The sequence below is a fragment of the Phocoena sinus genome, chromosome 9 (genome assembly GCF_008692025.1).
Source record: "Phocoena sinus isolate mPhoSin1 chromosome 9, mPhoSin1.pri, whole genome shotgun sequence".
Lineage (NCBI taxonomy): Eukaryota > Metazoa > Chordata > Mammalia > Artiodactyla > Phocoenidae > Phocoena > Phocoena sinus.
In genome coordinates, this window is record NC_045771.1 from 22,711,024 (window position 1) to 22,736,500 (window position 25,477).

Sequence of the window (25,477 nt, forward strand, 5' to 3'; positions counted from 1 at the left end):
TCATTTACTTATATATACAATGTGGTCTTACACATTTTACATACTTAACCCATTTAATCTTCACAGAGGTCTGTAAAGTGGTGTTTTCCTGATTTGCAAAGGAGAACAAAAGGCTCAGGGAGTGAGTTTACATTATTTTGTCTAGGCTCAAATTCAGTATATGGCAGTTCTAGGATTTGAACCCCAGCTTCTCTGAATCTAAAGCTCATTCATATTCTTTTCACAAGAGCGTATATTGCCTTTTAAATTACAAGAATTATTATTCATGTTTTATATTTCATTGCTTTCATTATAAAATGTTGGTAACACTTAAAATGGCGTATCTTGAGGAAGCCATCTTTAGTTCTTCTGGGTAATATAAAGCCTGTGTAATTTCCTTTACCTTCCACCTTAGCATCGAGAGTAAGCATGAGGTTACGATCCTAGGAGGACTCAATGAATTTGTAGTGAAGTTTTATGGACCACAAGGAAGTAAGTATATGTGTTGGTATGTGTTTTTTATTACAATCTTTTACTCTATTCCTTAATAGACAGTGAGAATATCAAGGGAGATGGTGATATGTGTAGTTTTTGAAAAGTAAATTTAATTTAATTCTAGAAGCAGTGAGGAAATCTTGCTCTTATCATAATTACTTTATATGCTTTTCTCTTTTACCTCTGTGTGACAGTATTAAACATGAATTGTGAATTCTGGGTTTTGTGGAAATGTTTTTTGTTGTTTTTTGGGGGTGGGGTGAGCATGGTATAGATTGAGACAGTAGGCTATTACTTACCAAATAACTGAACAGTGTTTGATACTTTAAAGAATCAAGTAAATTTGGGGGAGAAAATGAACCTTTGCTAACTCTAGATTTTTTAAAGAAGAGTATTATAATTGAACATAGAGTACCTACTAGTTATAGTAGTTAGTTAGTTATAAGAGTTCCCTGACTCTTGAAGGAATTAATTTGCAAGGTTCTCAAAACAGGTTAGGATTTAATGTTTAACTTACATTCAGATTTATCTTCTGATTTGGAGGCACAATCCTAAGTTTAACTTTTTTGCTTTTATTTCAGCACCATATGAAGGTGGAGTATGGAAAGTTAGAGTGGATCTTCCTGATAAATACCCTTTCAAATCTCCATCTATAGGTATGTAACTACCCAGTTTCTCTCCTTAGAGAGTTTTGACGTGGGAAAAAAAAAAAAATCCTACGTTTTATGGGAGATCATTAATTCCAGAAATATTAACTTAACTGAATTTTTTCCTTTTTTGGCTTAGGTTAATTAGTAATTTGGGGGGGGTACTTCCATAGTGTGATAGAAGATGTTTAAATATACCCTTTGCATGCTTGTAATGACTATAGCTCTAGATTTTTCTGTCTGTTAGGGTCAGATTAAACAATTTTAAGACCCACTGTCCATTCAGGCTATTAGCAGTAAAATAATAAACATCTTAAATCTCATTTTAAATGCCAGATTGTTGGAATTAATATTTTACAGTGCCTATTCTAATTCTGCCATTTAAAAATCCTGTGTATATCCTACTTTACTTTTGTTCACTCCAACTCTGGGTACCCTTTTCCATTCTCTACATTCCTAATCTTTTTAGCCCTCTAAACAGCTAAAGAAAGTAGAGAAGAAACCTCAGTGGGGTTGTATAAAGGGTATTTTTTTCCTCACCTTCATCTTCTGCCCTAATTGTTGGTATTAACCTATTACCCCTATTAAGGCATTTAGTGACAGTTTAGGTATTTTAGCATCAGATGCTATAGAGGTATATTTGATTGAAGATTGATAACCTTTAAATATTTTGAGACTGTAGAATGGTAGTAACTTAGCTAACTTAAGCCCACTTTTAAAAATTTCATTCTGTAGATGATTTTAAAATGTTATAAAATATTGACCAATTTTAAGAAGGAAGAAGAAAATAAAATTGGAATAGATTAGAGCATTCTCTGTCACACTGAACCGCATGTTCAGAATTGTTAGTTTCAGATATCTTGCTACTGCTGTGGGCTTGTCTTCAGAGCTAATGCCAGAACTCTTGGAATTTTAGACTGCCCCACCACCCCAAAAGGGTTTTTTTAAAGAGGTGGACCAAAGACATTCTGAGCTATATGTTTTGATTCTAGGCCCCCACATTTCTGTCTCAGATAAATAATGCAGGAACATTAGAATAGTCACAGGCTAATTCCCAGTCAGAAGCAATGGCCTAGCCCCCTGACATCTAGCTACTTTATATGTTTTAGAATTTCATGCTATAAAAACACTACAGAGCATCTATAATCTCTTCTTAGGCTGGGATTCTTAGTGCTCATTTTAAGAATAAACTGGTGATTTCCTCTTAAGGGCCTTAAAGTTGAGTTTTTAAACTCAGTAATTGAGAAGATACTTTATGGATAATTGAATTACTATAAGGGCCTCCAAGTTTTAGAGTTATCAGCTGGTGATATAGGAAGAGTGCTGTGAGGTGCTGAATCTTTGAGACAATCCCTGAATGTATCTGACTTAATACCTTAGCATACTTGGGACACCAGCCCTTTCTCAGTTCCATTCCAGTGTGGTGGAATGTAGGTTTCACTCAGTTCGGGAGGGCTTTTGTGTCACATTGGTTCCCTATCCCCCATTTGTCTTTTAACTTTAGGGTGTTTCTTTCTATATAGGCATTTAAACTTTTATGTAGTTGAGTGGTATGATCTTTAAACCTTTACAAACAGAATGTCCAAACCATGTAAATTCATTCAAATATATTTCATACATACCTATTTACTTAAAGACTAAAAATTGGCTTGGTAAATCTAGTTTTGTTACCCTAGATTCCTAGTCAGAAAGGAAACAGTATAGCTTGTTGAAACTAACAATGAACCTATAGAAATGCAATTACATATCCTGTAGAAATGTAGTTTTTTTCTCAAGTCTTGTCTTAACATATATTTCCAGGTAATATAATTATTTCATCATAACTTTCAAAGTGTAAATATCTAAACTTCAGACATTGTTTATTAACTAATGACACAACAGAAACCTCTGTACTTTCTTAAATTAATGATGTAACATGAAATTGGTTAGGACAAATGACTAGGCAAATTTAACTTCTTTATAATTTTTCCTTTGCCTTTCTGTGTGCTTTTAGAACTTGGTAATACCTACAAATGTGTACCATATTCTCTTAGGGAAGTAGATCTAGTTGAAATATTTGTACAAGCTGTCCTTGTTTCCTCCAAAGGAAGATTGCATAAGAGAGTTTTAATCAGTTGTGTGGGGTGACCCATTTTCAGGTCAACAATGTAATTACTGTTAGAATGTGCGTTAAACATTTGAGAGGTAGTGGCTCATGTAGAATAGGCAAAGATTCCTTTTTGAATTGTATAGATAGTTGCAGAATTATACAGAAGGGTAAGGAGATAAGATAAATCCAACTTCACTGCTCTTTTTAAACCCTGCCTCTATAGTATCTAGGCAGGCATACCCTTCTTTCTGAGCCAAATTTTGAGATGTGCAAATTTAGATTAAGTATTTTAATGTTTAGCTCTTGGAATTTTAAAATGTATATGTATATACTTTTTTGTTTAATATTACTATGTATTTTTTAAATTGTATAAATGCTCCATATCCATAGTAGGAATGTAAGAAGGTCCAGGTGAGCAAAAGTAAAGAAAAATTAAAATGTCTTATAATCCTATCCCTCAATAGATATCATTATTTGAATAAAGTGCATAAAAATGTACTTTAAAACATTTTTCTATGCATATATAAGTGTATATGCAATGTAATTTGACAGACTCATCTTTGGTATATACTCCAAATACAGTTTTAGAGAGTTTTCAGTAGTTACATGATTGCATGAGGTATAACTACACAAAAGTCCTTTCAGAAACAGTTTACGTCTTTAAGTTTTTACCCCCAAATAGCAATAAACTCCCTCAACTCCTCTGTGGAAAGAGAAGGAATATAAACAGACTCCTGGGGAAGTTATGAGGTTACTCTTACAATGCCATCATTGTTCCAAACATCTTAAGCTCATCTTTTGGAATTTTACATTCTCTTTGAATATCATGAGTGATGGCAAATCTTGATGCTTTGAAGCTGGATATAAATTTTTGAAATGGCTAAAGGTCATTTAATTCTAGAGAATAAGATGAATTGAAAAACAAAGTAACATCAGTTGAAATCTAAAATGATATATGGTTGTGAAAGTGACTTAAGTTTAAGGATTATGATTTTCTTTTAAACTGGCCCTATGGGCTCTTTCAAAAGGAACTTATAAAACTCCTTTAATCAATTGTAATGTCATAGAAATATTTGCATCGTTTTCCAGAGAGACTGCTTTGATGTAAATTATATTTGAATCTTTAAGTTCTGATTTATTTGAAAGTACAGACTTTTATCTTTTTCATTCAGAAACATTCCTAGAATGCTAGCAGTGCTGCTGGGTGTGTCACTGTGTAGTTAGGCGAATGTGATTGGTCAGTGGACTGGTTCAGGAAAGAGTGGGAAAGAATGGTTCTGGCCCTGATTCTCCTTGACTGTGAGAATGATACTTATCAGAACTGTTGTTTCCTCTTCTAGAAAATGAGATAATGGAATTAAATGAACTCTGCATGTTTGATATTGACCAATGTATTAAATACTCAGAATACATGATATATGGCATTCTACCCAATAGTTAGGAAGGCTGTGTAAGGCTTTCACTAGTTGGGAGGAAAAAGTCAACACATATAAAAGACTGCATTTGCTTTAGTGACAGCATTTCCTTGCTTTTTAGGAGAAGTGTGAATTAGCAGCTCAGTTGAGGAAGAAAGAGTATATGGAGGAGATAGGCTTTTACAAGAATTGTATTTCACATATTGAGAATAGTCTTTACAAAGCTTCAGAGATGTGAAGGTGAACGTAAGGACTTTACAAATACTCTTTCAAAACCGAAGTAATGCCCGGCCCATGAAGATTATGTTATATGCAGAGGAGTTTCTACAGAGACTGCCATATTCCATACTTCTCCAGATTCACAGTTTTCAGTCGTTACACGTGTGCTCATCTACTAAGGAAGAGCTTTTATCCGTCAAAGATAAGACTTGCAGTTGCTGTGTGGGGAAATAAAAATGAGTGATCTCATATATACAGAGGTCACATGGAGCAATTTTTTATAAAAATTAAAAATAATCGATAAGCATAGGATACAAATGGTTTTGTGTCTAATCCAAAGAATGCAGATTAAAAAAATAAGAGAATATATGACTTATCAAATTGGCAGGTTAAACATTGTTGGCAAAGTTATTATGATGTAGCCAACCTAACAGTATATATTGATAAAATTTTGTATCCTTTGAGTGATTTTACTTAAAATAAGGAAATACCCAGAGGTGTACACTAAGATTAATATACAAGAGTATGTAAATTGCAGTGTTATTTCTAAAACTTAAAAGTTGGAAGCAACCTAAATCACCCAGTTGATAATAAAGTAGTTAAATTGTGGTACATTTTAATGGACAAAATGTTTCACAACCATTACTCATATTTTAACACCATCTTTAAAGGAACACATAGGAGGGAATTCCCTGGCCAACCAGTGGTTAGGACTTGGCACTGTCGCTTCTAGGGACCTGGGTTCAATCCCTGGTCAGGGAACTAAGATTTTGTAAGTCACACGTGCAGTGCAGCCAAAAATAAATGAGTGAATGAATGAATAAATAAATAATGGAACACACAGGAAAATGTATAACATTATATAGTGTAACAATAATTTTTTCCATGCAAATTCCAAGTATGAATGCCAAATACTGCTTATAGTTATCCATGGCTGTTAAGGGAATTAAAACCATTTTTCTGTAATTCCCAAATATTCTACAGTAAGTTCCCTTTTATTATAAAAGTAAATATTTAAAAACATATGGCAAGTGCATGTCTTTTGAGTGTTCTGTCTACATCTTTGTCTGAGTCTATGCTTTTCCTGTGTTTTGTTCTAGTAAGCCACCAAGCAATCCTTGGCCAGAATTCTTACCTGGTAGCTTGCTAAGGGCCTGCTGGCCCCCATGTTTCCCACCACCCTCCTTTCTTTTTTACCTTCAGTTTTAATTATTTGTGCGTGTAAGTGTACCTACTATTTCCTTTGTTTCTCTGCTTACAGTTTAGTTTACTCCATCTTGGAATAAACCTTTAAGTATAGCTATTCTACACTCCTTTTCTTCCTTTCCCTTTTCCCTTCCCTTGTTACTTGAGCAATTCTTATCTGCTTCTTTTTTCAGTCTGACTCCTCCACTTGTGTTTCCCTTTGTTCCATTTTTCTCTTCATATGAACCAAGAAGGCTCCCGTTTACAGCTAATAATAACAGTAATACTTTTTTTTTTTAACAGAAGGGGAGGGGAGAATCTGTTCTCTTATTTTCAACAGGCAGAATTAAGCCTCTTATTTTTATTTATTTTTATTTTTTAAATTTTATTTATTTTTTGGCTGCGTTGGGTCTTCATTGAGGCACGCAGGGGCTGCTCTTCATTGTGGTGCGTGGGCTTCTCATTGCAGTGGCTTCTCTTGTTGCGGAGCACGGGCTCTAGGCACACGGGCTTCAGTAGTTGTGGCTCACGGGCTCCAATAGTTGTGGCTCGCGGGCTCTAGAGCGCAGGCTCAGTAGTTGTGGCGCACAGGCTTAGTTGCTCCGTGGCATGTGGGATCTTCCCGGACCAGGGATCGAACCTGTGTCCCCTGCATTGGCAGGTGGATGCTTAACCACTGCACCACCAGGGAAGTCCAATAACAGTAATACTTTGGATAAACCTCACCCAAGAGGGCAAAATTATGTCTTCTGATAAAATACAACATACAATATTAAATTTAAGCTTTTCAGCCTCTAAAGCAGCGGTCCCCAACGTTTTTGGCACCAGGGACTGGATCTGTGGAAGACAATTTTTCCGCGGGGGGCGTGGGGGCTTGGGTGGTTCAGGCGGTAACGCAGGCGATGGGGAGTGGCAGCTGAAGCTTCGCTCACTCGCCCGCCGCTCACCTCTTGCTGTATGGCCCAGTTCCTAACAGGCCACTAGCAGTCCATGGCAGGGGTGTTGGGGACCCCTGCTCTAAAGGTCTTGAAAGTACCTTGAAAAGTTCCCTTCAAGATCTACAGTAGTCTCCATCAGATCTACCTATTTTACTTAAACACTAGCATTCAACAGAAAATTTTAAAGTTGTCATTTAATCTTAATTTTAAATGTCTACTGACTAGTATATTAATAGACATGTATTCTACTAATTTCAGATAGAACTATAGAGTATTTTAGAATCTTCTGTAGATAGCCTTAAGACCAGCCTGGGAACTCTGTCACCATTTATACTTTTTTAAAATAGAAAACTCTTTTGTAAGAGCCAGCTAACAAGTCTAGAAACTCACTTTTGAAATACTACCTGTGTGTATCTCCATATTAACAGTGAGGAGGACCCTCTCAGGAGCAGGCTATATGCTATGTGTGTCTGGACTGTAATTTGATGATACCAAAGCTGACTGTGTAAGAGGAATGGTTGAGAACAAGATTCTGGAGAGACCACGTAATGTGTTTGCCGAATGTTGATAGAATGGCCAGGGAAAAACCCAAGCTCATTCTTCAGTGTAATTGATGTCAATAGCATATGGCAAGAGCTAGCCAAGTCCATTTGAGTAAATAGAAACAAAATGAAAGAGTCATGGACAATAACAAAAATTAGAATGCTATTTTGAGCTATACCAGTGGCCTTTACAATTAGGTCAGACTGTCATCTAAATAGAATGGTTTTAGGTCATTCTTTTCCAAAGGAAACTAGACTAGGTAGCCTGTCTGAGTTCCTTCTAAATTTCCCAATCTGCCACCAGTTTTTAATTAAAAGATATTCTGATATTCAGTGCACCATATTCTTTTTACTTGTGCCAGTGATTAAAGGAAATGTTTTCACCTTTTTCATTGGCAGATTCACAGACTCTTCTGGCATAATACATTTTTTATTTCACTATGGCCAGAAATTACCTCACAGTATTTTTGGAATGGAGTTTTATAACATATGGTATGACTAACTGTAGAGTTTAGAATATTTACCATTTACTTTGTGTCTTCCTAGCTGGAAACATTGTACAATTACTCCCTCAGGAACTATTGTGAGTAACTTAACTGAGCCCTGCTTAGTCAGGAGTAGACCAGGATTGGGAGTAGAGAGGAGTGTGTCATGCATGAGAGGTTTGGGGTCAGTCATTTAACAAAGACTACTTGAACCACTATATTTCCACAAATAGAATGAATTCTTAGACTGAGGAAGCAAATTCCATTAAGATCACCTATATACTTCTCTACTTTTGCAACCTTGGGTTTGAATTTAGTTCCTGTTTCAGTTACATTCTAGTAGAAGTTTCCTAAAAAAATTTTTTTAGATAATGCTATGAGAATGTAAGCCATTGTTAAAAGCTCTCCTTTTACTGGAGTTCTGAAAATGAGATTTTTCAGGATAGATTTTTGAAAAGATTATGTCTAGCAGCTGAGGCAGAACCTACTTTCTCATAAAATGGATACATCTTGCATCATGTCTTCTAATCAGCTCCACAAATGTATCAGATACCAGTTGTGTGCAGGGCATTATTCTAGGTGCTAGGGATACAGAAGTGAACAAATTGCTCCCTTCACCCTTAAATCCTTTTGTGATGATGGGAGGGGGAGATAAAATTTTAAATGTCTGATAGCTTTATGCAGAGAACTGATGTGATAGAATTGACATGATAGCTATCCTATATTAGGTATTCAGGAAGGGCTTCTCTGACAAAGGAAATTTAAGCTGAGGTTTAAATGAAAAGGGGAAAAAAGCCAGCCCTGATCCTCCAAGGTCAGGGATTGAGAGCATTTTAGGCAGAAGAAATTGTGAAGACAAAGACCCTGAGGCAGGAGCTTTGCATGCTCAGGGAAGAGAGATGAGGCTGGGAGGCTGGGTCGAGAGTGTGAGATATGAGAAGCGGTCCAAGTGGTAGGCAGGGCAAGGTCCTGTAGAGCTTTGCTGGCCAGGTTAAATGGTTGAGTTATATTCTTAATGTAATGGAAAAAAATCATTGCAGCGTTTTAAACAGGTTCAGTGATCACTCTGCTGTTGTGGGGAAAGAGTAGAGATACTGGTGGTTTGGATCAAGGTGCCAAGGTTGAAAACTCTGGTGTATTGGGTTGGCCAAAAAATTTGTTCGGTTTTAAGTAAAAATAAAAGACACATTTTTTATTTTCACCAATAATTTTATTGAACAATTATTCACTAACCGAATGAACTTTTTGACCAACCCAATAGATACACATTACTTGAAGAAATCTATCTATATAGAGGAAAGCATACAAATGAGGCTGTTACCTAGAGGAAGATAAAAGGAAGGCTTTACTTTTTATTTCTTGAATAGGAGATTTTGCTCCTTGCAGGGAGTTGTCTAGAAGAGAGGGAAAGCTTGGTGATATTGGACGTCAGGAGGAGAATTAAAGGAGCAATGCCTTTGACACTGTAGGAAGGGACAAGATCAGAACACAAATAGAAGACTGGTACTTGAGAAGACCGTGAACATGAACATTTGAGCAAGCTGTTGAGGCAGGAAAACTTAGCATGTGGGGGGGTGGATTTTGTTGGGGATGATGAGGGATCCTGCCAATTGGCACCTGTTTTCCAAAAAAAATGGGCAGGGCTATTAAGTCAAAGTGAGAAATGGAGGGGCAAAGGGAATGGGAGATTTGCAGAATAATGGTAAAATGTCCAAGTCATTGGAGAATGGGGGAGCAAGCTACTAGAGAAAGAAGAGAGGAAAATTATAGGGGATGTTGAATCCACAAAAGTTGTTATAGAGCATACTTTTTAAAATTGATACATTTGTTTACTTACATCTCTCCTCCCTGCCAACCCAATAGATATAAACTCCATGAAGGCAGTTCCTGGGTCTGTTTTACTAAAAATCCATCTCCCCACCTCTAGGCTTTATACATTGCCTGTTCTGCAGAAGAATATCTGTTGAGTGAGTTAGTGAATAATGAGTGAATGCCTATTTAGAGACATCCTCAAGTCCAAGTAAGAATTGTGAATGATTGGTTTTCTCCAGTTGTAGATGAGTATTTTGGAGGGGAGAGGGCGGGGGATTTGCAGAGAATTGCCAGAGAGTGATGATGGTGATAGCTCTTAAACCTAGTTAGGGGAAGACATGAAAATAAGAGTGTGGTAGGTAGGAATAAAGAGGGAGGGTGAGTGGATTAGAGTTCACAGGTGAAAGAATTGTTCATGGGGTGGGAAGCTCTTTGACAAGGATAGGAGACCGTAGTGGGAGAGGGGATGTCTGAATTTGTGATTTTGGAAGTGAAGCTACTTGTAGGGATGCCAGACTTCAAGGCATGTCCTGGGAGTGTGAATGAGATAGAACCAAGGAAAGATCATTAAGAAGAAAATTAGATAACTGAGAGGCCCCAGGGTGTGAGGAGGGTGGTCTGTGTAGGTAATAATGTCACTAAAAATGACAGGAGTTGGTGGGGGAGAGACTTGGCTTAGGTGCTGAAGTTCTCAATGATGGAAGAAGTCAGTAGTCAAATTGGCCCTGTCAATGAAAAACCTGTTGTTAGCAGTTTGTAATATCTAAATTTATTCAGCTTCATCTTGCTGTATAGCCAGAGTAAAAATAATAGTCGGCTTTGATTTCCCTTCCCCAGGCCACCTCTAAGGGGTAACCTTGCTTTTGCACATGCTTGCTTCTGTGAGAAGGTTTGTGCATTTCCTTCTTGAAGCTGGCTTATATCAGTTTTAATTCTGCCTTTGGCAATTCATTATTATATAATCTTTCCATTTGCTGTATAAAAGTTCCACCTAACTTGCTGTTTAGGTTAGTTCCTACTTGAACTTTAGTTCCTCTAGCTTTTGAGCTGGTTGGTTATTCTGACATCTTCTGGGCATAAAATTCATTTTCCCTTTAGGATTGGTGTTATAATGAAAACATATATTCTTAGCTTCATTTTTCTTTAGTTAAACTGAAATTCTTTTAAAAACAAGTAAGAGTAATATCTTAGTTCCCTTGGAAAAACTTGTTCACACAGTTCAAGATTTGTTCATATTCTTGGTGTTGGTGAAAACCATATTGCTAGAAGGAACTTTGGAGATTATATCATCCTGTTCCGTTATTTGAAGGATTGTAAAAATGAGACTCAGGAAGGCGGAGATATATTACTACTAATTAGTTGCAGAGTCTGCCTTCTAGCTTCCAGTCCAGTGTTTTTTCCATATGCCAAATACAATCAGAACAATCTTTTTAATAGTAAATATTAGAGTAACTGTATTTGCCATTTCCAGTGTGATAGGGTTATAAAAAAACCCCTAATATCCCATAATCAAAATACCTTCTAATGCTCTTGACAATTGCTAAAGGATTAAGAGATGGGTATGTAGGGGATATTTTCATTTTTAGGATGAGAAAAGTGAGATGAAATTACTTGCCTGAGCTCATGAGTTACTGGTCACATGCTGTGCATATATTCATTAAAACTTGGTGACAGTCCTGTGATATGTGGATACCATTATTTAACCCAGCTTTATGAATAAGGAGACAGAAAGGCAAAGAGATACAGTAGGTCTAAGTGGAACTTAGGCAGTCTGACTGGAGCCTGATCTTTTAACCACGACTTTGTGTAGTAACAGTGGCAGAGACTTGAAATTAGGTCTCGAAATTTCAAGTCCAGTGTGTTCTGTCCATACTCTGCTGCCTCTGACCATGAAAATAAATCCTGCCTGATTCAGACAGTGTGGTTATATGAATGACCAGGAGAGTGAAAGATAAACTATGGAGATAGGAAAGAGATTACAGTCTTCCAAAACTGGATGTGCAGGAGAGTAGATTTAAGGCTGCAGGCTTTGGTAATCTGCTAGGTTGGTAGAAGAGTTACGCTGTTGAAGGATAACACTTCACCTTTTCTTAGTTATAAATGAATAAATGAACTTTTCTTATCCATCCAGCCCATTCCTCAGACTCCATATTATCAGAGAGAAAGGAAGAAACAGAAAAGAGGACCCCTTGTTGAGTTTAGATCTCCTGAACACACACAGGATCAGTTCAGAAGTTCCCATGACACAGGGCAATGAGAGTGAGCTCCTTGCTTGGTTCCTCACCCAAGAAGAGACCGGCCCAGGTCCATCTCTCCTGAGTAGGAAAGGCTCAGCTCTCGGAAGAGACTTCTGCCTGGGTGCAGGCTGCCACGGGCTGGGCCTGGCTGTCTGAGGTAAGATGAAAATCTGTCTGAGGGTGCACTAATGCACAAAGCTGGCAGTATAGCTGTCACCAGTGAAGCTGGCAGCATCCCCACCCCTTTTTTATCTGGAACACCCTAACTCTGATCACCTCCTGCGTGCTTGGAATGGAGATCCAAGTTATTGCCCTTAAAAAATTTATAGTGTGAGATACTTCTAGGGGAGATAGGATTTAATCTTTAATAAATATATTTTAAATAATTATATCTACTTTAAAAATAGAGAATTAATCAGTTTCATTCTGAATGGTCTACTTTATGTGGGTATTTGTCCTGAAGATAGAATATCAGAGTAATTAAATATATTTATTTACTGTTTTCTCACAGGAATTCATAAGCTTATAATTAAATCATATCAGCCATAGCTGCCTCAACCATCTGCAGTCCAGGTTCATTTTATCTCTGGGATAAAGTTTTCATTTTTGCCTTTTGTGCTTTTCACCCTATTACCTTAGGGTGGATTTACCTTGTTTCATGAGTCACCTTGTTTGACCTGATTTCTTCAAGATTATTCTGGATGAAATTTCTGGATAGATGACTGGCCCTTAGGTATTTCATTCTATCCACAAATTTGATCACTAAAAATATCCCCACTTGTAAATGGAACAAAGACGGAAGTATAATTAATTTTTGTCTCTTTCATGTACATATTGACCCCAATATCAGTTATTCGAACGTGTACAACTTTGTATAGATCCCCTCCTGGGATTGGACACAGAAACAGTCTGAAATAAAAAACAGTTTTCAGCATGACTCGGCACAGTGTTATTTACTTTCTCTCTTTATTAGCCTATGGGTCAAGAGATTTGTTATTCTAGAGCAATTGAGTATTGGAGTGGAACAAGCAAAAGCATGGCATATTTTTCTATTTTAATAATCTGTGCTTTTGTTTTCTAAGATATGTAGTTTTTCATCAACTAAGCATGGTTTGGATTCCTTCTCCAGAATTATAAATCTCCTGATTCCCTTCTGATAAAAGACAGAGGACAGAGGTGGTAAGATTTTTAGCCAAACCTTTGTACCTGTTGTCCCCTTTTTTATAAATGCTTGAGCCATGCCAGAGAATAATTGTCCAAAAAATTTAAACAAAGGAGTTCTGAATTTTATCTGATCAAATCACTGAAATGTTATCATTAGAAAATGCCTGGTAGTGAATAAAATCTTAAATCATATGGATTAAATGTGACTTGCTGCTTCCACTTATCATGTTTCCATAAAAGCAGTTTTCAAAATATGTTCTCTTAAAATATCTTCAAAATAGTTCCTGGTCAAATGGAAACAAGTGTTGGGAAAATTCTCTTGTTGCAGACAAATTCATTAATGTGGTGATAGCATTGCCAAAAGGAAGGAAAACATGCCAGGGCAAACACACTCAGTCCTGAGAATGTTCCTTCTCTGAATTCCTAGCCTGTTCTTTCTCCTCCCCTCCTTGTGCAGAAGTTCCATTGTTGCCATCATTATCCAGAATGTAAATAGCTTTGCCAGAAATGCTGCCCACAGCTTGTCCAAGGACAAATGTAAAGGATATATATATACACACACACACAGATATAGATAAATCTACCCCTTTCCATTTATTTGCTTGGGTATTTTTCTAACAATAGAAAAAGCCTGGTATAGGAAGAGACGATTGTAGTGTGGAAATTGTTTTTTAGTAGAAATGGTCTGGTTGTGCTTGTTGCTCAATGGCAAGTTTATAAACTCCATTTCTGCCTACTTTGGAATAGTCAGTGGATTTTGTGTCTCTTTGTGGTATTTTAGCATGTTAGTAACTTTGTATTACATTCTCCAGAACACTTATGTACCTAAAAATGTGCCTCACAGAATTAATTTCCTTTATGGACTTAACCATTGGCCATTTCCCCTTAAGTCCTCTGTTCTCAGAGGGCTGGCCATTGTTATTAAATCCCAGATTTTAGAGCTGATGGTCCTTTTACAAACAGAATAAGAGTGGAGGTTTTGGAGATCATGTAGCCCAGCTGTTTCTCTTTGCAGGTAAAGAAGCAGACCCACAGAAGTATAGTGACCTGATCAAGGCCTGCAGTTAATAGCAGAGTTGGGACTAGAAGCCAAATCCCTATTAGTACTTTTCTCTTTCCAGTCCGATTCTGCTCTCCACCTCAGAGCTCAGATGGGGTTTTATATTTATCAGGGGCACTGGGGACTGGGCTCCAACCCATTTATTACTAAAGAATATGTTTACTAAGCCCTTTTTGGCCCTCTTTCTTATATAGTCTTGGACTCAACCAAGCCAAAATCTAGATTAAATTGAAAACAGTGTGGAAACTATATTGATTCCAAATGTAATCTCCAGACCTTGTACAAGGAGGGAGGCAGGAACCTTAATCTTTCAGAGACAGTTTTGATAAACATTTAAAGCTTTTTTCACCATAGCTTTTTCCTTGACTTATACCTTTGAGGTTCCCTGTGACATCAAATTATTGAAGCTTCATTCTTTTATTTTTTTAATTTTTGTTGAAGTATAGTTGATTTACAGTGTTGTGTTAATTTCTGCTCTACAGCAAAGTGATTGAGTTATACGTATATACATTCTTTTTTCATATTCTTTTCCATTATGGTTTATCATAGGATATTGACTATAGTTACCTGTGCTATACAGTAGGACCTTGTTGTTTATCCATCCTGTATGTAATAGCTTACATCTGCTCACCCCAACCTCCCACTCCATCCCTTCCCCAACCCCCTCGGCAGCCACCAGCTTGTTCTCTACATCCATGATTCTGTTTCTGCTTCGTAGATGGGTTCATTTGTATTGTATTCTTTCTTTCAGACTTACTTCACTTAGTATGATAATCTCTAGTTGGATTCACGTTGATGCAAATGGCATTATTTTGTTCTTTTTTATGGCTGAGTAGTATTCTATTGTATACATGTACTACATCTTTATTCATTCATCTGTCGGTGGACATTTAGGTTGTTGCCATGTCTTGACTTGTGAATAGTGCTGCTGTGAACATAGGGGTGCATGTATCTTTTTGAAGTATAGTTTTGTCTGGGTGTATGCTCAGGAGTGGGATTGCTGGATCATATGGTGATTCTCTTTTTAGTTTTCTGAAGCTTCATTCCTTCTAACCCTTTTCCATTGCTGCAATCCTACTTCTGGTGTGGGGTGGGGGTGGTTTAAAAAGGATAACGGAGAAAATATCCCCACCACTAAGAACTAAGCACAGTTGATATTTGTACATATTTGTTTCCAGTTTTTTATCTATGTGCACACTTTTTAAAATACCAGGGCAAATAATATGCAAATAATATACAAGCACATATATCTTTTTAGTATGTGTGCTGCCAAAGCAAGAGCTAGCTCTTTTTTAAAGGAATATAGTTTTACAGATAAATTCATCTTTAATCACCATTCCTCATTCTGTTACCTATTCCCACCATGACCTTGGCCCTGCACCCTCACTAAAATACTCTTATAAATTTGGTATATGTTGGTCCAATACAGTTTTCTGTACTCGTTACCATAGAGAATATGTAGTGTTGCTTTGTTTTAGTTTATGTAAATGGTATCATGCTGTAACTATATCATCCTGCAACTTTTTTGTTTCCCCTCAGCTTTGGCTCTATACATACTGACCTAGTTCACTACCTTGGCTGTATAGGACTCCCAGTATAAGGATGTACTACAGTCTCTCCCATCCCTCGTTGATGGGGTTGAACTTGGTTCTTGGCTTTTATAAACACTGCTGCAACAGATATCCTCTTAGGCCTTCTTGGACACATGTATTAGTGTTTTTCTGAGGTTCGATAGAATTTTTATTCTGCTTTTCCTTCTCTTAACATTAAGGCATGAACATTTCCATTGGCTTAGTATAATCGCCTCATAAACACATACCTTGTACATCTAGACTTTGAAACATCTTGAATGAAAAATGAATGTGAAATGGTAATTGGACACAAATCTTTTTGCGTCAGAGTAATTTAAACATTGCATGGGCTCTCTTGATAGTAATAAATAAAACATTAAGCTATTTCAACACAAAAGATTAAAAAACAAAAATTGGAAGCATGATTAGTACTTGGAGTGGCTAGAGCACGTGAGGATTGGAATGTCTGGGATTTCATATAGTCTCATCCCCGTTTTCTAAATCTAGAGAAGTTTCTTAGCTTTTCGGAGATGACCTCTGTCACACCTCATCCTTGAGGATCTTCCTTTGATGCCACTTGTCTGCATCTTTCCTGACATCTTCCTCTCCTTATACATGCTTCCCCTGTCACCTCTTTTTTTTTTTTAAAGGGCTTCAAATGCTTGGCTTTTTTTTTTGGCTGTGTTGGGTCTTCATTTCCGTGCGAGGGCTTTCTCTCGTTGTGGCATGCGGGGGCCACTCTTCATCGCGGTGCGTGGGCCTTTCACTGTCGCGGCCTCTCTTGTTGCTGAGCACAGGCTCCAGACACGCAGGATCAGTAGTTGTGGCTCACGGGCCTAGCTGCTCCGTGGCATGTGGGATCTTCCCAGACCAGGGCTCGAACCTGTGTCCCCTGCATTGGCAGGTGGATTCTTAACCACTGCGCCACCAGGGAAGCCCCCTGTCACCTTTTTGCACACTGCAGTTATTTCTTTGTGTGTCTTGTCCCATTGCTCCAGTGACCTCCTTGAGAATAGAGTACTGTCTTTATTTGGTTTTGTACCCTAACTAAGCACAGTGCCTGACACATAGACGTTGACCAAATATATTTTGAATGAATGAAAGAGAACATGTAAGGTGGGGTTGGGGTGAGGGAGGGTGGGATTGGGACGTGGTGATAGCCACTTAATAAGGAACTTCAATTTATTGAGAGGAGGGTACGGAATAAGGAAGTCTAAAAAGGAAGTAAGGGGACTTCCCTGGCGGTCCAGTGCTTAAGACTCCGTGCTTGCATCGCAGAGGGCACGGGTTCAGTCCCTAGTCAGGGAACTAAGATCCCGCATGCCGTGTGGCATGGCCAAAAAATAAATAAATAAAATTAAATTTAAAAAAGGAAGTAAGGCGATAAGGATGACAAAATGAGGGCTTTGACAGTGGATCTCTGCTTTAGAATACTGTCATTTGCTTGTATACAAACTGATTAACTCACTGGTTTTGAGTTAGAAAATAATTTCTTTTTGGAATTTAAATATCAATATATTTGTTTAAAAGTCTATACAAACTTGTTTTTCTAGGAATAAATCAAAAAATTTGAATCCCTGACAGATACAGCCATCTTACAGAATTTTTTTAAACACCTTGCCTAATTTCTTGGTTGCCCTAATTTTAATCAAAACTGGGTTTCCTGGAATGAGTAGACTAAAGTTAAAGGAAATACTTTGGTCACTGTTCTTATGAAATCCTTTGCGGTTTGGAAGCAGTACTCCTTTAGCATTTCAGCAGCTTCATTCACGTTCCGCACACGGTGTAGCACAATGATACGAGTAACTGAGCTTCGGAAGGAGAAGTTCAAATGCAGAACCTCCACATTTAGTGATTGAACAATAAAACTTTGGGGAGGAAAGTCAGAGTAGCTTTCTTAACTTTTATCATGGCACTAGTTAATAAACCATTTAGTACTATAAATTTTCTTGGCAAGTACCTTCATAGCTCAGAAAATAATTTCTTGTAATGATTATTTTGTATAGAAGCTGCATTGCTCTCAAAGTTTGCTCATTTGATTAGTAGAACTCTGATGTATTTTAAGTAATTGACACAGTCAGGAGAATATAGTCTTACCAGTAACCAAAGATCTAAGATTGAAAGTAATGAGTTATCCTAATACTGAAATTGTTTCCAGTACTGAAATACTTTTAAACTAATTGTTCTCTGGATACTTTTTGCTGCTAATTAACATCTCTTTTTACAGGATTCATGAATAAAATTTTCCATCCCAACATTGATGAAGCGTAAGTAACTGTTTAAAAATGTTTAAATCTTAGCAGCAGCTGCTCTTGGTTAGAGTTCATCTCTCTGTTATTAAAAAAACCTCAATTATCTTTTTGGATTTTAACAACAGATCGGACTGTAAGAATGGTCACTTCCATTATAGAATCCAGGACTATGATATTCCACCTTAGTTCAGGGTCCACTATTGGACTGCTTGGTTTTTTCCACTGTCATGAATGGGTCTTTCATTTCCCTTGATATCCAGCTAACATTTGTAATATTCCATATCTCTGTTCTCTTTGTATAGACACTGTCCAGAGATCTGTCTTCAGTGTACAGATTATATTATTTTCAGCCCTTAAAGTATTTCTCAGTCCTTGAGAGTAAAACAAACAGTTAATGAATCTTAATTATCCCTTTCTTTCCTTCTAATATTTTATTAGTGATATTTTAAAATGTGATATCAGTGCCTCCTATTTTATACTTCCAGGGCTATTTAGAATACTGTTTGTCCTGCAGTTTTTCCTTGTCATGGCACTAAATTTTGATATTACACACACGCACACACGTGCATACATATGAAGTATTCTGAACTCTGAGAGGTTGTATGTATATATATATACATCATGCCCCATGGCCCTTTAATGCTTTCATGTATCAGTCATCTTAACAAGGATGTTCTCTTATGTAACTGCAGTATAGTTGTCAGATTCAGGAATTGCATATTAATGCAGTACTTTTTCATCTACTGCCATATTCTGGTAATGGACTTTTTAGCACTTTTTTTTTTTCATTCATTAAAGGATCCAGTCCAGTATCATCTACTGCATTTAGTTGTCATGTTTCTTTAAACTACTTCAATCTGAAATCATTCCTTAGCTTTTTATAAAATTGACATTTTTAAGGAATAAAGACCAGTTATTTCATACTGTCCCTTAGTTTGGGTTTGTCTGATTTTTCCTTATAATTAGGTTCAGAGTATGCTCTTAAGGCCAGAAAACCAAAAAGTGAGATTGTGTCCTCCTCAGGGTATCCTTTTTGGAGGCACACAAGTTTGTCTGCCCTGATAACCAATGGTAATTCTCATCACATGGTTAAGGTGTTGTCTGGTTTCTCCATTGTATAGTTACTGGTTTTCCCTTTCAGTCTGTAAGTAGACACAAGACTGTGTATATTCTGCTCCTCATCATGTTTTCCCCAATTGGGATTCTTTGGTTTTTTTTTTTTAATCTATTAAAAATATTTTTCCTGATGATTAAACTAGTTGCCAAATACATGCAGCTAACTTTCTAATTTTTTAAAAAATGCCATTCTTTCCATCTGTTTCAGGTCAGGAACTGTGTGTCTAGATGTAATTAATCAAACTTGGACAGCTCTGTATGGTGAGTTTGGCCATGGAATATTTTTTAGAGATGTTGAGACACTGCCTAAAAAAATGTTGTTTGGATTTTCTTCTCTGGTTTGAAATGTTTTGTTGGGAATGGGAAAGGATTTTGAAAGCCGGTGGGAAAGTTTAATCAGTGAAAAAAACGTTTTCTCATGAGTACAGACTTTGGTTTAGCAGTGGAAGTTTGAAATTATCTTGTAAGATTCTGAAATTAATGTACAGTGTTACACATATGCAGCCACACAAATACTTAACACAGACATTTTATGTATGTGTTATTCTGAAGCACATTGTATACATGTTTATCTGTTTTGGAAAAACTCTTAGGAATGTCCCTTTGAAATGAGATGGTGTATTAAGAGGTTTGGGGGATCATCATCTGTTTCAAAGGTGAAAACTTTGTTATGAAGCAAAGAATAATTTAGCCTTACCTTCAGTGCTGAAATTCACATATGATCTCTTACAGTGAATCAGCATGTAAATTGAGATCACAGAGAGAGAGAAGCCTTATCAGGCCTTGTAACTTGCTTGGGGAGCTAAAAGTATTTCTAAATATATTTAAAGTTTATTAGGGATACAACAAATCAGTCTGTTCTCCCCACATGTCCAAGTTCTCAGGCTTCACAGACTCTCCCTCTTCTCGTGCACCCACCTTGTGAAGCTTCCCCTGATGCTCCAGCTGGAAGTAATCTCTGGACATGCCTAAATTTTATAGCTCTTTTTTTGTGGCCTGCTTTTACTTTCTACCTTGTGTTTGTTGTCCGTGCCTACATTTTCTGTGCTACTGGATTATTTCCTGCCCTAAGGGCTTTCAGGGTGCTGGTCTGATTTGTGTTTAAGTCCTGGCACTCCTAGCACGGTGCCTCGTACCAATGTGTTTGTGAGAATGAGTGGTACAGACAACAAACACTTGCTGAGAGGTGCAGAGCGGGAAAGATCACTTCAGGCTGGGGTTACCTAGAGACGTCCTCCCCTTGTTGGAGGGTTGTGAGACCTTTTAGCGGTCTTAAGGTACATAAGACCCCTTATTCCAGCCACCATCTGCAAGTCACCTTGTTTGCACTAGGATGGTGATAAGAATCACAGAGGTTGGTCACCAGCAGCACACAGTTAATCCTTTTTTTTTTCCTCCTCCTAATTCCTTCAAGAGTTACTTCCTCTGCCTGGAGTTATCCTCCCTGATCTTTGTGTAGCTGGCACCTTCTTTTATCATCTCAAACATGCTTCCTTAGAGAAGCCTCATTTTCTGGCCACTTGATCTGAAATAACGCCCCTCCATAGCACAGCACCCTCTTTTAAAAACCTTAAAATTTATTTATTGTTTATCTTGTCCTGTCAGATTGTAAGCTCCACAAGATCAGGGACTTTGTCTCATGTGTGCGCATGCGTGCATGTGTGCGTGTACATATATACAAGTGCCTAAAGCAGTAGTCCGTGTACAATGAGGGTTCACATATTTGTTGAATTAATAAGTGAATTAATCATGCCCAGTACTGTTTGACATGAGAGTTTTAGGGAAACAGCAGCTTATAAGGAGATGAGGCAACAAGAAAGGACATATACACTGAGGTTGGTTAAAGGGATTCCTTTTAAGATGGTTTTTCGGTAAAAATGTCTTGTGGCAGGTTGCCTGGAATATCTGATGTAATAATGTATTTTCTTAAACTGCATTCACATTGTAGAAATATACATAACTAAATGCTGCAAGCTGGTTCCAATGACAATAAAGTAAATTGGACTTTAGTTTAACTAATTCTTTTACTACTGACCAGAAGAGCTTTGTGGAAGAGGTTTGCTGATTGTCAAGTACCTCACATCTCAGAACAGATTTTTTTAAAATAAGTTTTATTGAATTATAACTCACATACATAAAATACACCCATTTAAAAAGTGTAATTTGATGATAGTTTTTAGTATATTCACAGTTATTTACAACCATTCCCACATTTTTATCATAGAATATTTTTATCACCTCAAAAGGAAACCCTGTACCCTTTAGCTATCATCCCCTCATTTCCCAGCCCCATCCCCCAGCCCTAGGCAATAACCAACCTTCTTGTTTGTATAGATTTGCCTATTCTGGACATTTCTTGTAAATGGAATTATACGATATGTGGTGTTTTGTAACTTTTTTACTTCATATAATGTTTTCAAGATTCATCTATGTTGTAGCATGTATCAGTACTTCATTCCATTTTATGGCCAAATAATACTCTAGTCTACAGATATCATTTTTATTTGTCAGATGATAGACATTTGGGTTGTTTACACCTTTTAGCTATTATGAATAATGCCTCTATAAATATTTGTGCACAGGTTTCTCTGTGGACATACGTTTTTCATTTCTCTTGGGTATGTACCTGGGGGTAGAATTGCTCGGAGATATGGTGACTTTGTTTAACCATTTGAGGAACTATTTTCCCAGGTGGTACCATGTTAACATTCCTGCCAGCAGGTGTATGAAGTTCAGAATACACTTTCAAGCAACAGGCCAGCATGACTAAGGTTTCATCACATCTATAAAATGTTAGAATATGTTCTTGTATTACCTTGCAAAGCATTTAGTAAGTAACAAGAATTAAACCACATTGATGAAAGTGAATTTCGATTTCTGTATTACATGTGTACAAGTTACCATTAAGTGTTCCATAATACAAGAACATGAACACACTAACAGGTAAGTGTAGGAAAGCAGGAAGAAAATATTTTTATAGTATAGTCAAAATTATGCTCAGCACGGGAAAACTGTTTTGACATTTTTCTCAAGTCCAAACTATTCCTCAAGAAAATTCAACATTTCTTTCATGGAAAGATTTAGGAGCAGGTAAATACAATCTATATGAAAGTACTGGTAGAAAGGGTTGGTTTAGATGACCTTGAAGTTTCTTTTAGACTTATCTGATCTTGAGATCTAAACTGAATTTTTATTACAAGCTGCTAAACCCTCCGGCATTGAAAGTTAGTTTCGTCATTGGTGAATTTTGAATCACTCAATTTCCTGCTGTGATTCTTGAATTTTAGTTCAAAGGACAAAAGCAAATCTAACTTAGTACGAAACAACTAATAGGAGAAAGTTGGCAAGTTAACACAGATATTCAACTGAAAAGCAAAAGGCTTAGCTTGGTAACCAAAACTTGTTTCAACTCTACTATATAATATGGTAAGGAGCAGGGAGTTACTTGTGAAATTTCCTGCAATTAACTTTGCCCCAGGGCATGCACGTACTGTGCAGTAGATATACATATTTTTATTATAACAGCAATTCCCAGATGAAATTCAGATTTATACTCATCATAACCTGATAATAAACAATGTTTATGTTTATTCCTCCACCACCCCTCACCAACTCCACAAAAGAAAATTGATTTCTGGCAGCCTTGACTCCTTGCCTCTGTTCTCCTCCTGTTTTCCTTTGCCAAGTGTACATGCAGTTTGTTCATTCAGAAGCTCAAAATTGGTATAATTGTAGCTTAATCACCCAGTAATTTAAAATTTTATATTTAATCTTGAAAGAGCATATTATAGTGGTTAATTTTGTAAAGAAGCTTGTCATCAATATGAAGCTATCTATTGAGTTTGAAGTTACTATTGTTACTCTTTGTGACATTAAAAGGAAAGTAGCAGATGCCATCACAAAATTGATTCATTTTGACTTCCTGTATGATGGCATCTTTTTTTTTTTTTACATCCCTTCGTGCTCTTCCAGACAGGAATGATAAAAGCTCTGGAAAACTTAAAATTCAGCCAAGGGGATCTGGATTTCAATTTCAAAAACAACTGTAATTTTAAAGACTGATGAAAGGAAAGTTCATTAAGCCATAGGTAGCTTGTTTTCTGTTTTCCTTTTTACTCAAATATATTTTATCCATAGTTGTGTTTTCACCCCACACTCCTGGAAGCTCAGGTACCTTCACTGCGGTACAGCTTCAGTTTCCCTCCCGCCATTCTGAGCCATGCATACTTGATCCTCGTAAATTGTGTTTCTCTCTCCGACTTTCGTTTTACTCATTTCTCGACTGACTTGGTAAATTACTTATTTGTGGATTAAGTTGTGGACAAAGTAATGTAGAAGACAATTTTCATATAAAATTGGGCAGTTTATAATTTTATTCTCACCTTTAGGGTTGCTAGCCAGTGGACTGGATAGTCCTCTTATTTTGCTGGTGAGAAAAATCAACATTTGGGAAATTATTTCCCCTAGAGTCATTTGGTGGGGTGGTCAATAACAGACAAATGAGTTTGACTACAACAAAAGGAATGCTTCAGGAACTTTGGGATTAGAATTAGGAGAAACAGTGCTTCTTTTGCTAGGCATTTAGAAAAATTTTAAATCATAAATTTACTTAATAGTACTATGCTGTAACCTAATGATTTTAAGCGGCTAAATGAATTTAAGCCTTTTCATGTTGGAAATACATTGTTATTACATACCTCTTTTCAGTCAGGTAGCCTGTGAGTCTTTCCAAACAATTCAGATTTTGGCTGAGGGTAACTTTATCTTAAAATAATGCTTTATGCTGCATGAGTGTTTGCTAGCTATGTTTCTAGACATTTTAGTATAGTTGCAGAGATAAGAGATACATTTATCTATCTGCATGGATAATTGAGTGGCCAGCAACCACTGTTTCAACAGGCTTGAGAACTCAGTATTGATCCATCCATGTTAGAATCACAAACATCATCCTGCTTTTGGAACAGCTGGATGTCATTATGAGTCTCCTAGACAGACCCAGGTAGAGTAGTTTCTTTCTAGTACTATGGAGAAAGGTCAGCTGTAGTAGATAAAGAAGAAATATGCTGAGTTCTGGATTTGATGGTTTCCACAATGCTAGCTCCATGATCCACCTCCTTTGTCTGCTTGTAAATATTTAGATTTGGTGTTGGCATGTGCCCCAAGAGTTTAATTAGCTATACATAGAAAAATGGGGCTTTCTTGGGTTGAATAACCTAGCAGAAATTCATTAAAAACACCACGTTCACATTCACTGACAGTCAGCATCAGAACCATGGAGTGGTCCAGGCTTTGTGGATCGTGGGATATGAGCCAGGCTATGGTCCTGAAAGACAGCCACAGCCATGTTTTTCTTTCTTTGGGGCTGTAGCTTCAGGGCTCCATTGTGATTTTATGGATTTGTTTTCTCTTCATTAGCTTGTGATCACTGTGTCTAGGTAAAGTCTTTCCCCATGCATGGTCATTTATCTTATAATTGCATGAAGTTATCTTGTTCTTTTCTGACATTAAAGACAAACTAAATTATTGTCTAGTAATTTAAAACTTTAATAATGAGTTTTAGTATGACTGTAAGAATACCCAACTAGCTAATTATACATTAACTGCCCTCATTTCTAGAAGGGTAATAAGAAATCCTACTACCGTGTTTCAGCTTGCAATCTTTTAAGGTAAGCAGGGTCATACCAGGTTTAAACCAGGATGAACTGACCTCTCAAGAACACCTAAGTAAGGTGGGAAGTGTTTTGAGATCGACATGGCAACAAGGGGAATGTTTTTTGGTGAACAAAAGTCTGTTTTCTTCATTCTGATCTATGTAGTAGCACTCATTTCCTTCTGCAGATCTCTACGGTTTAAATACATTGTGGAGAGGGAGTTGGAATTAGGCAATGGATGGAAGATGATTTTCTAAGACAGTGGAATGCTTTAAAACGTTCCATGTTATAAAACTACACACCTCTGGTTGGTGACCTGGTGATCTGGCACTTAGCAGGATATATCTGGTATTCCACCAAGTTTTAATTAGTACCCTATGTCTTTGACATTGCTCTTTCCCACATATAACAGGAATACCTGTTTTTAGCTTGGAATACTTAAAAAAGTGTAATGGTAGTGTAGTGAGATTAAGTATATCTCTCAGGAATATTGCAAAAATTCTTCAAGTGTTTGCTGATTCTTATTAATTCCTGCTGATTGCTCCCTCTCTTTTTTAAGAGGTGTGAGGAGAGACGAGTTTTGTTTTTTGCATGCATGACCCTCTTCATGAGACTTTATT

General features: G+C 37.0%; 1 protein-coding gene across 1 annotated transcript in view; it reads left to right on the plus strand.

The window, feature by feature from the left end:
- UBE2H (ubiquitin conjugating enzyme E2 H) overlaps nucleotides 1-25,477 on the plus strand; it is a 100,038-nt gene that overhangs the window by 56,057 nt on the left and 18,504 nt on the right. Inside the window, exons 2-5 of the mRNA XM_032642767.1 lie at nucleotides 395-471; nucleotides 1,056-1,130; nucleotides 18,066-18,105; nucleotides 19,415-19,467. Coding sequence (XP_032498658.1) covers nucleotides 395-471; nucleotides 1,056-1,130; nucleotides 18,066-18,105; nucleotides 19,415-19,467 — 245 coding nt within the window. The remainder of the gene's footprint in view (nucleotides 1-394; nucleotides 472-1,055; nucleotides 1,131-18,065; nucleotides 18,106-19,414; nucleotides 19,468-25,477) is intronic.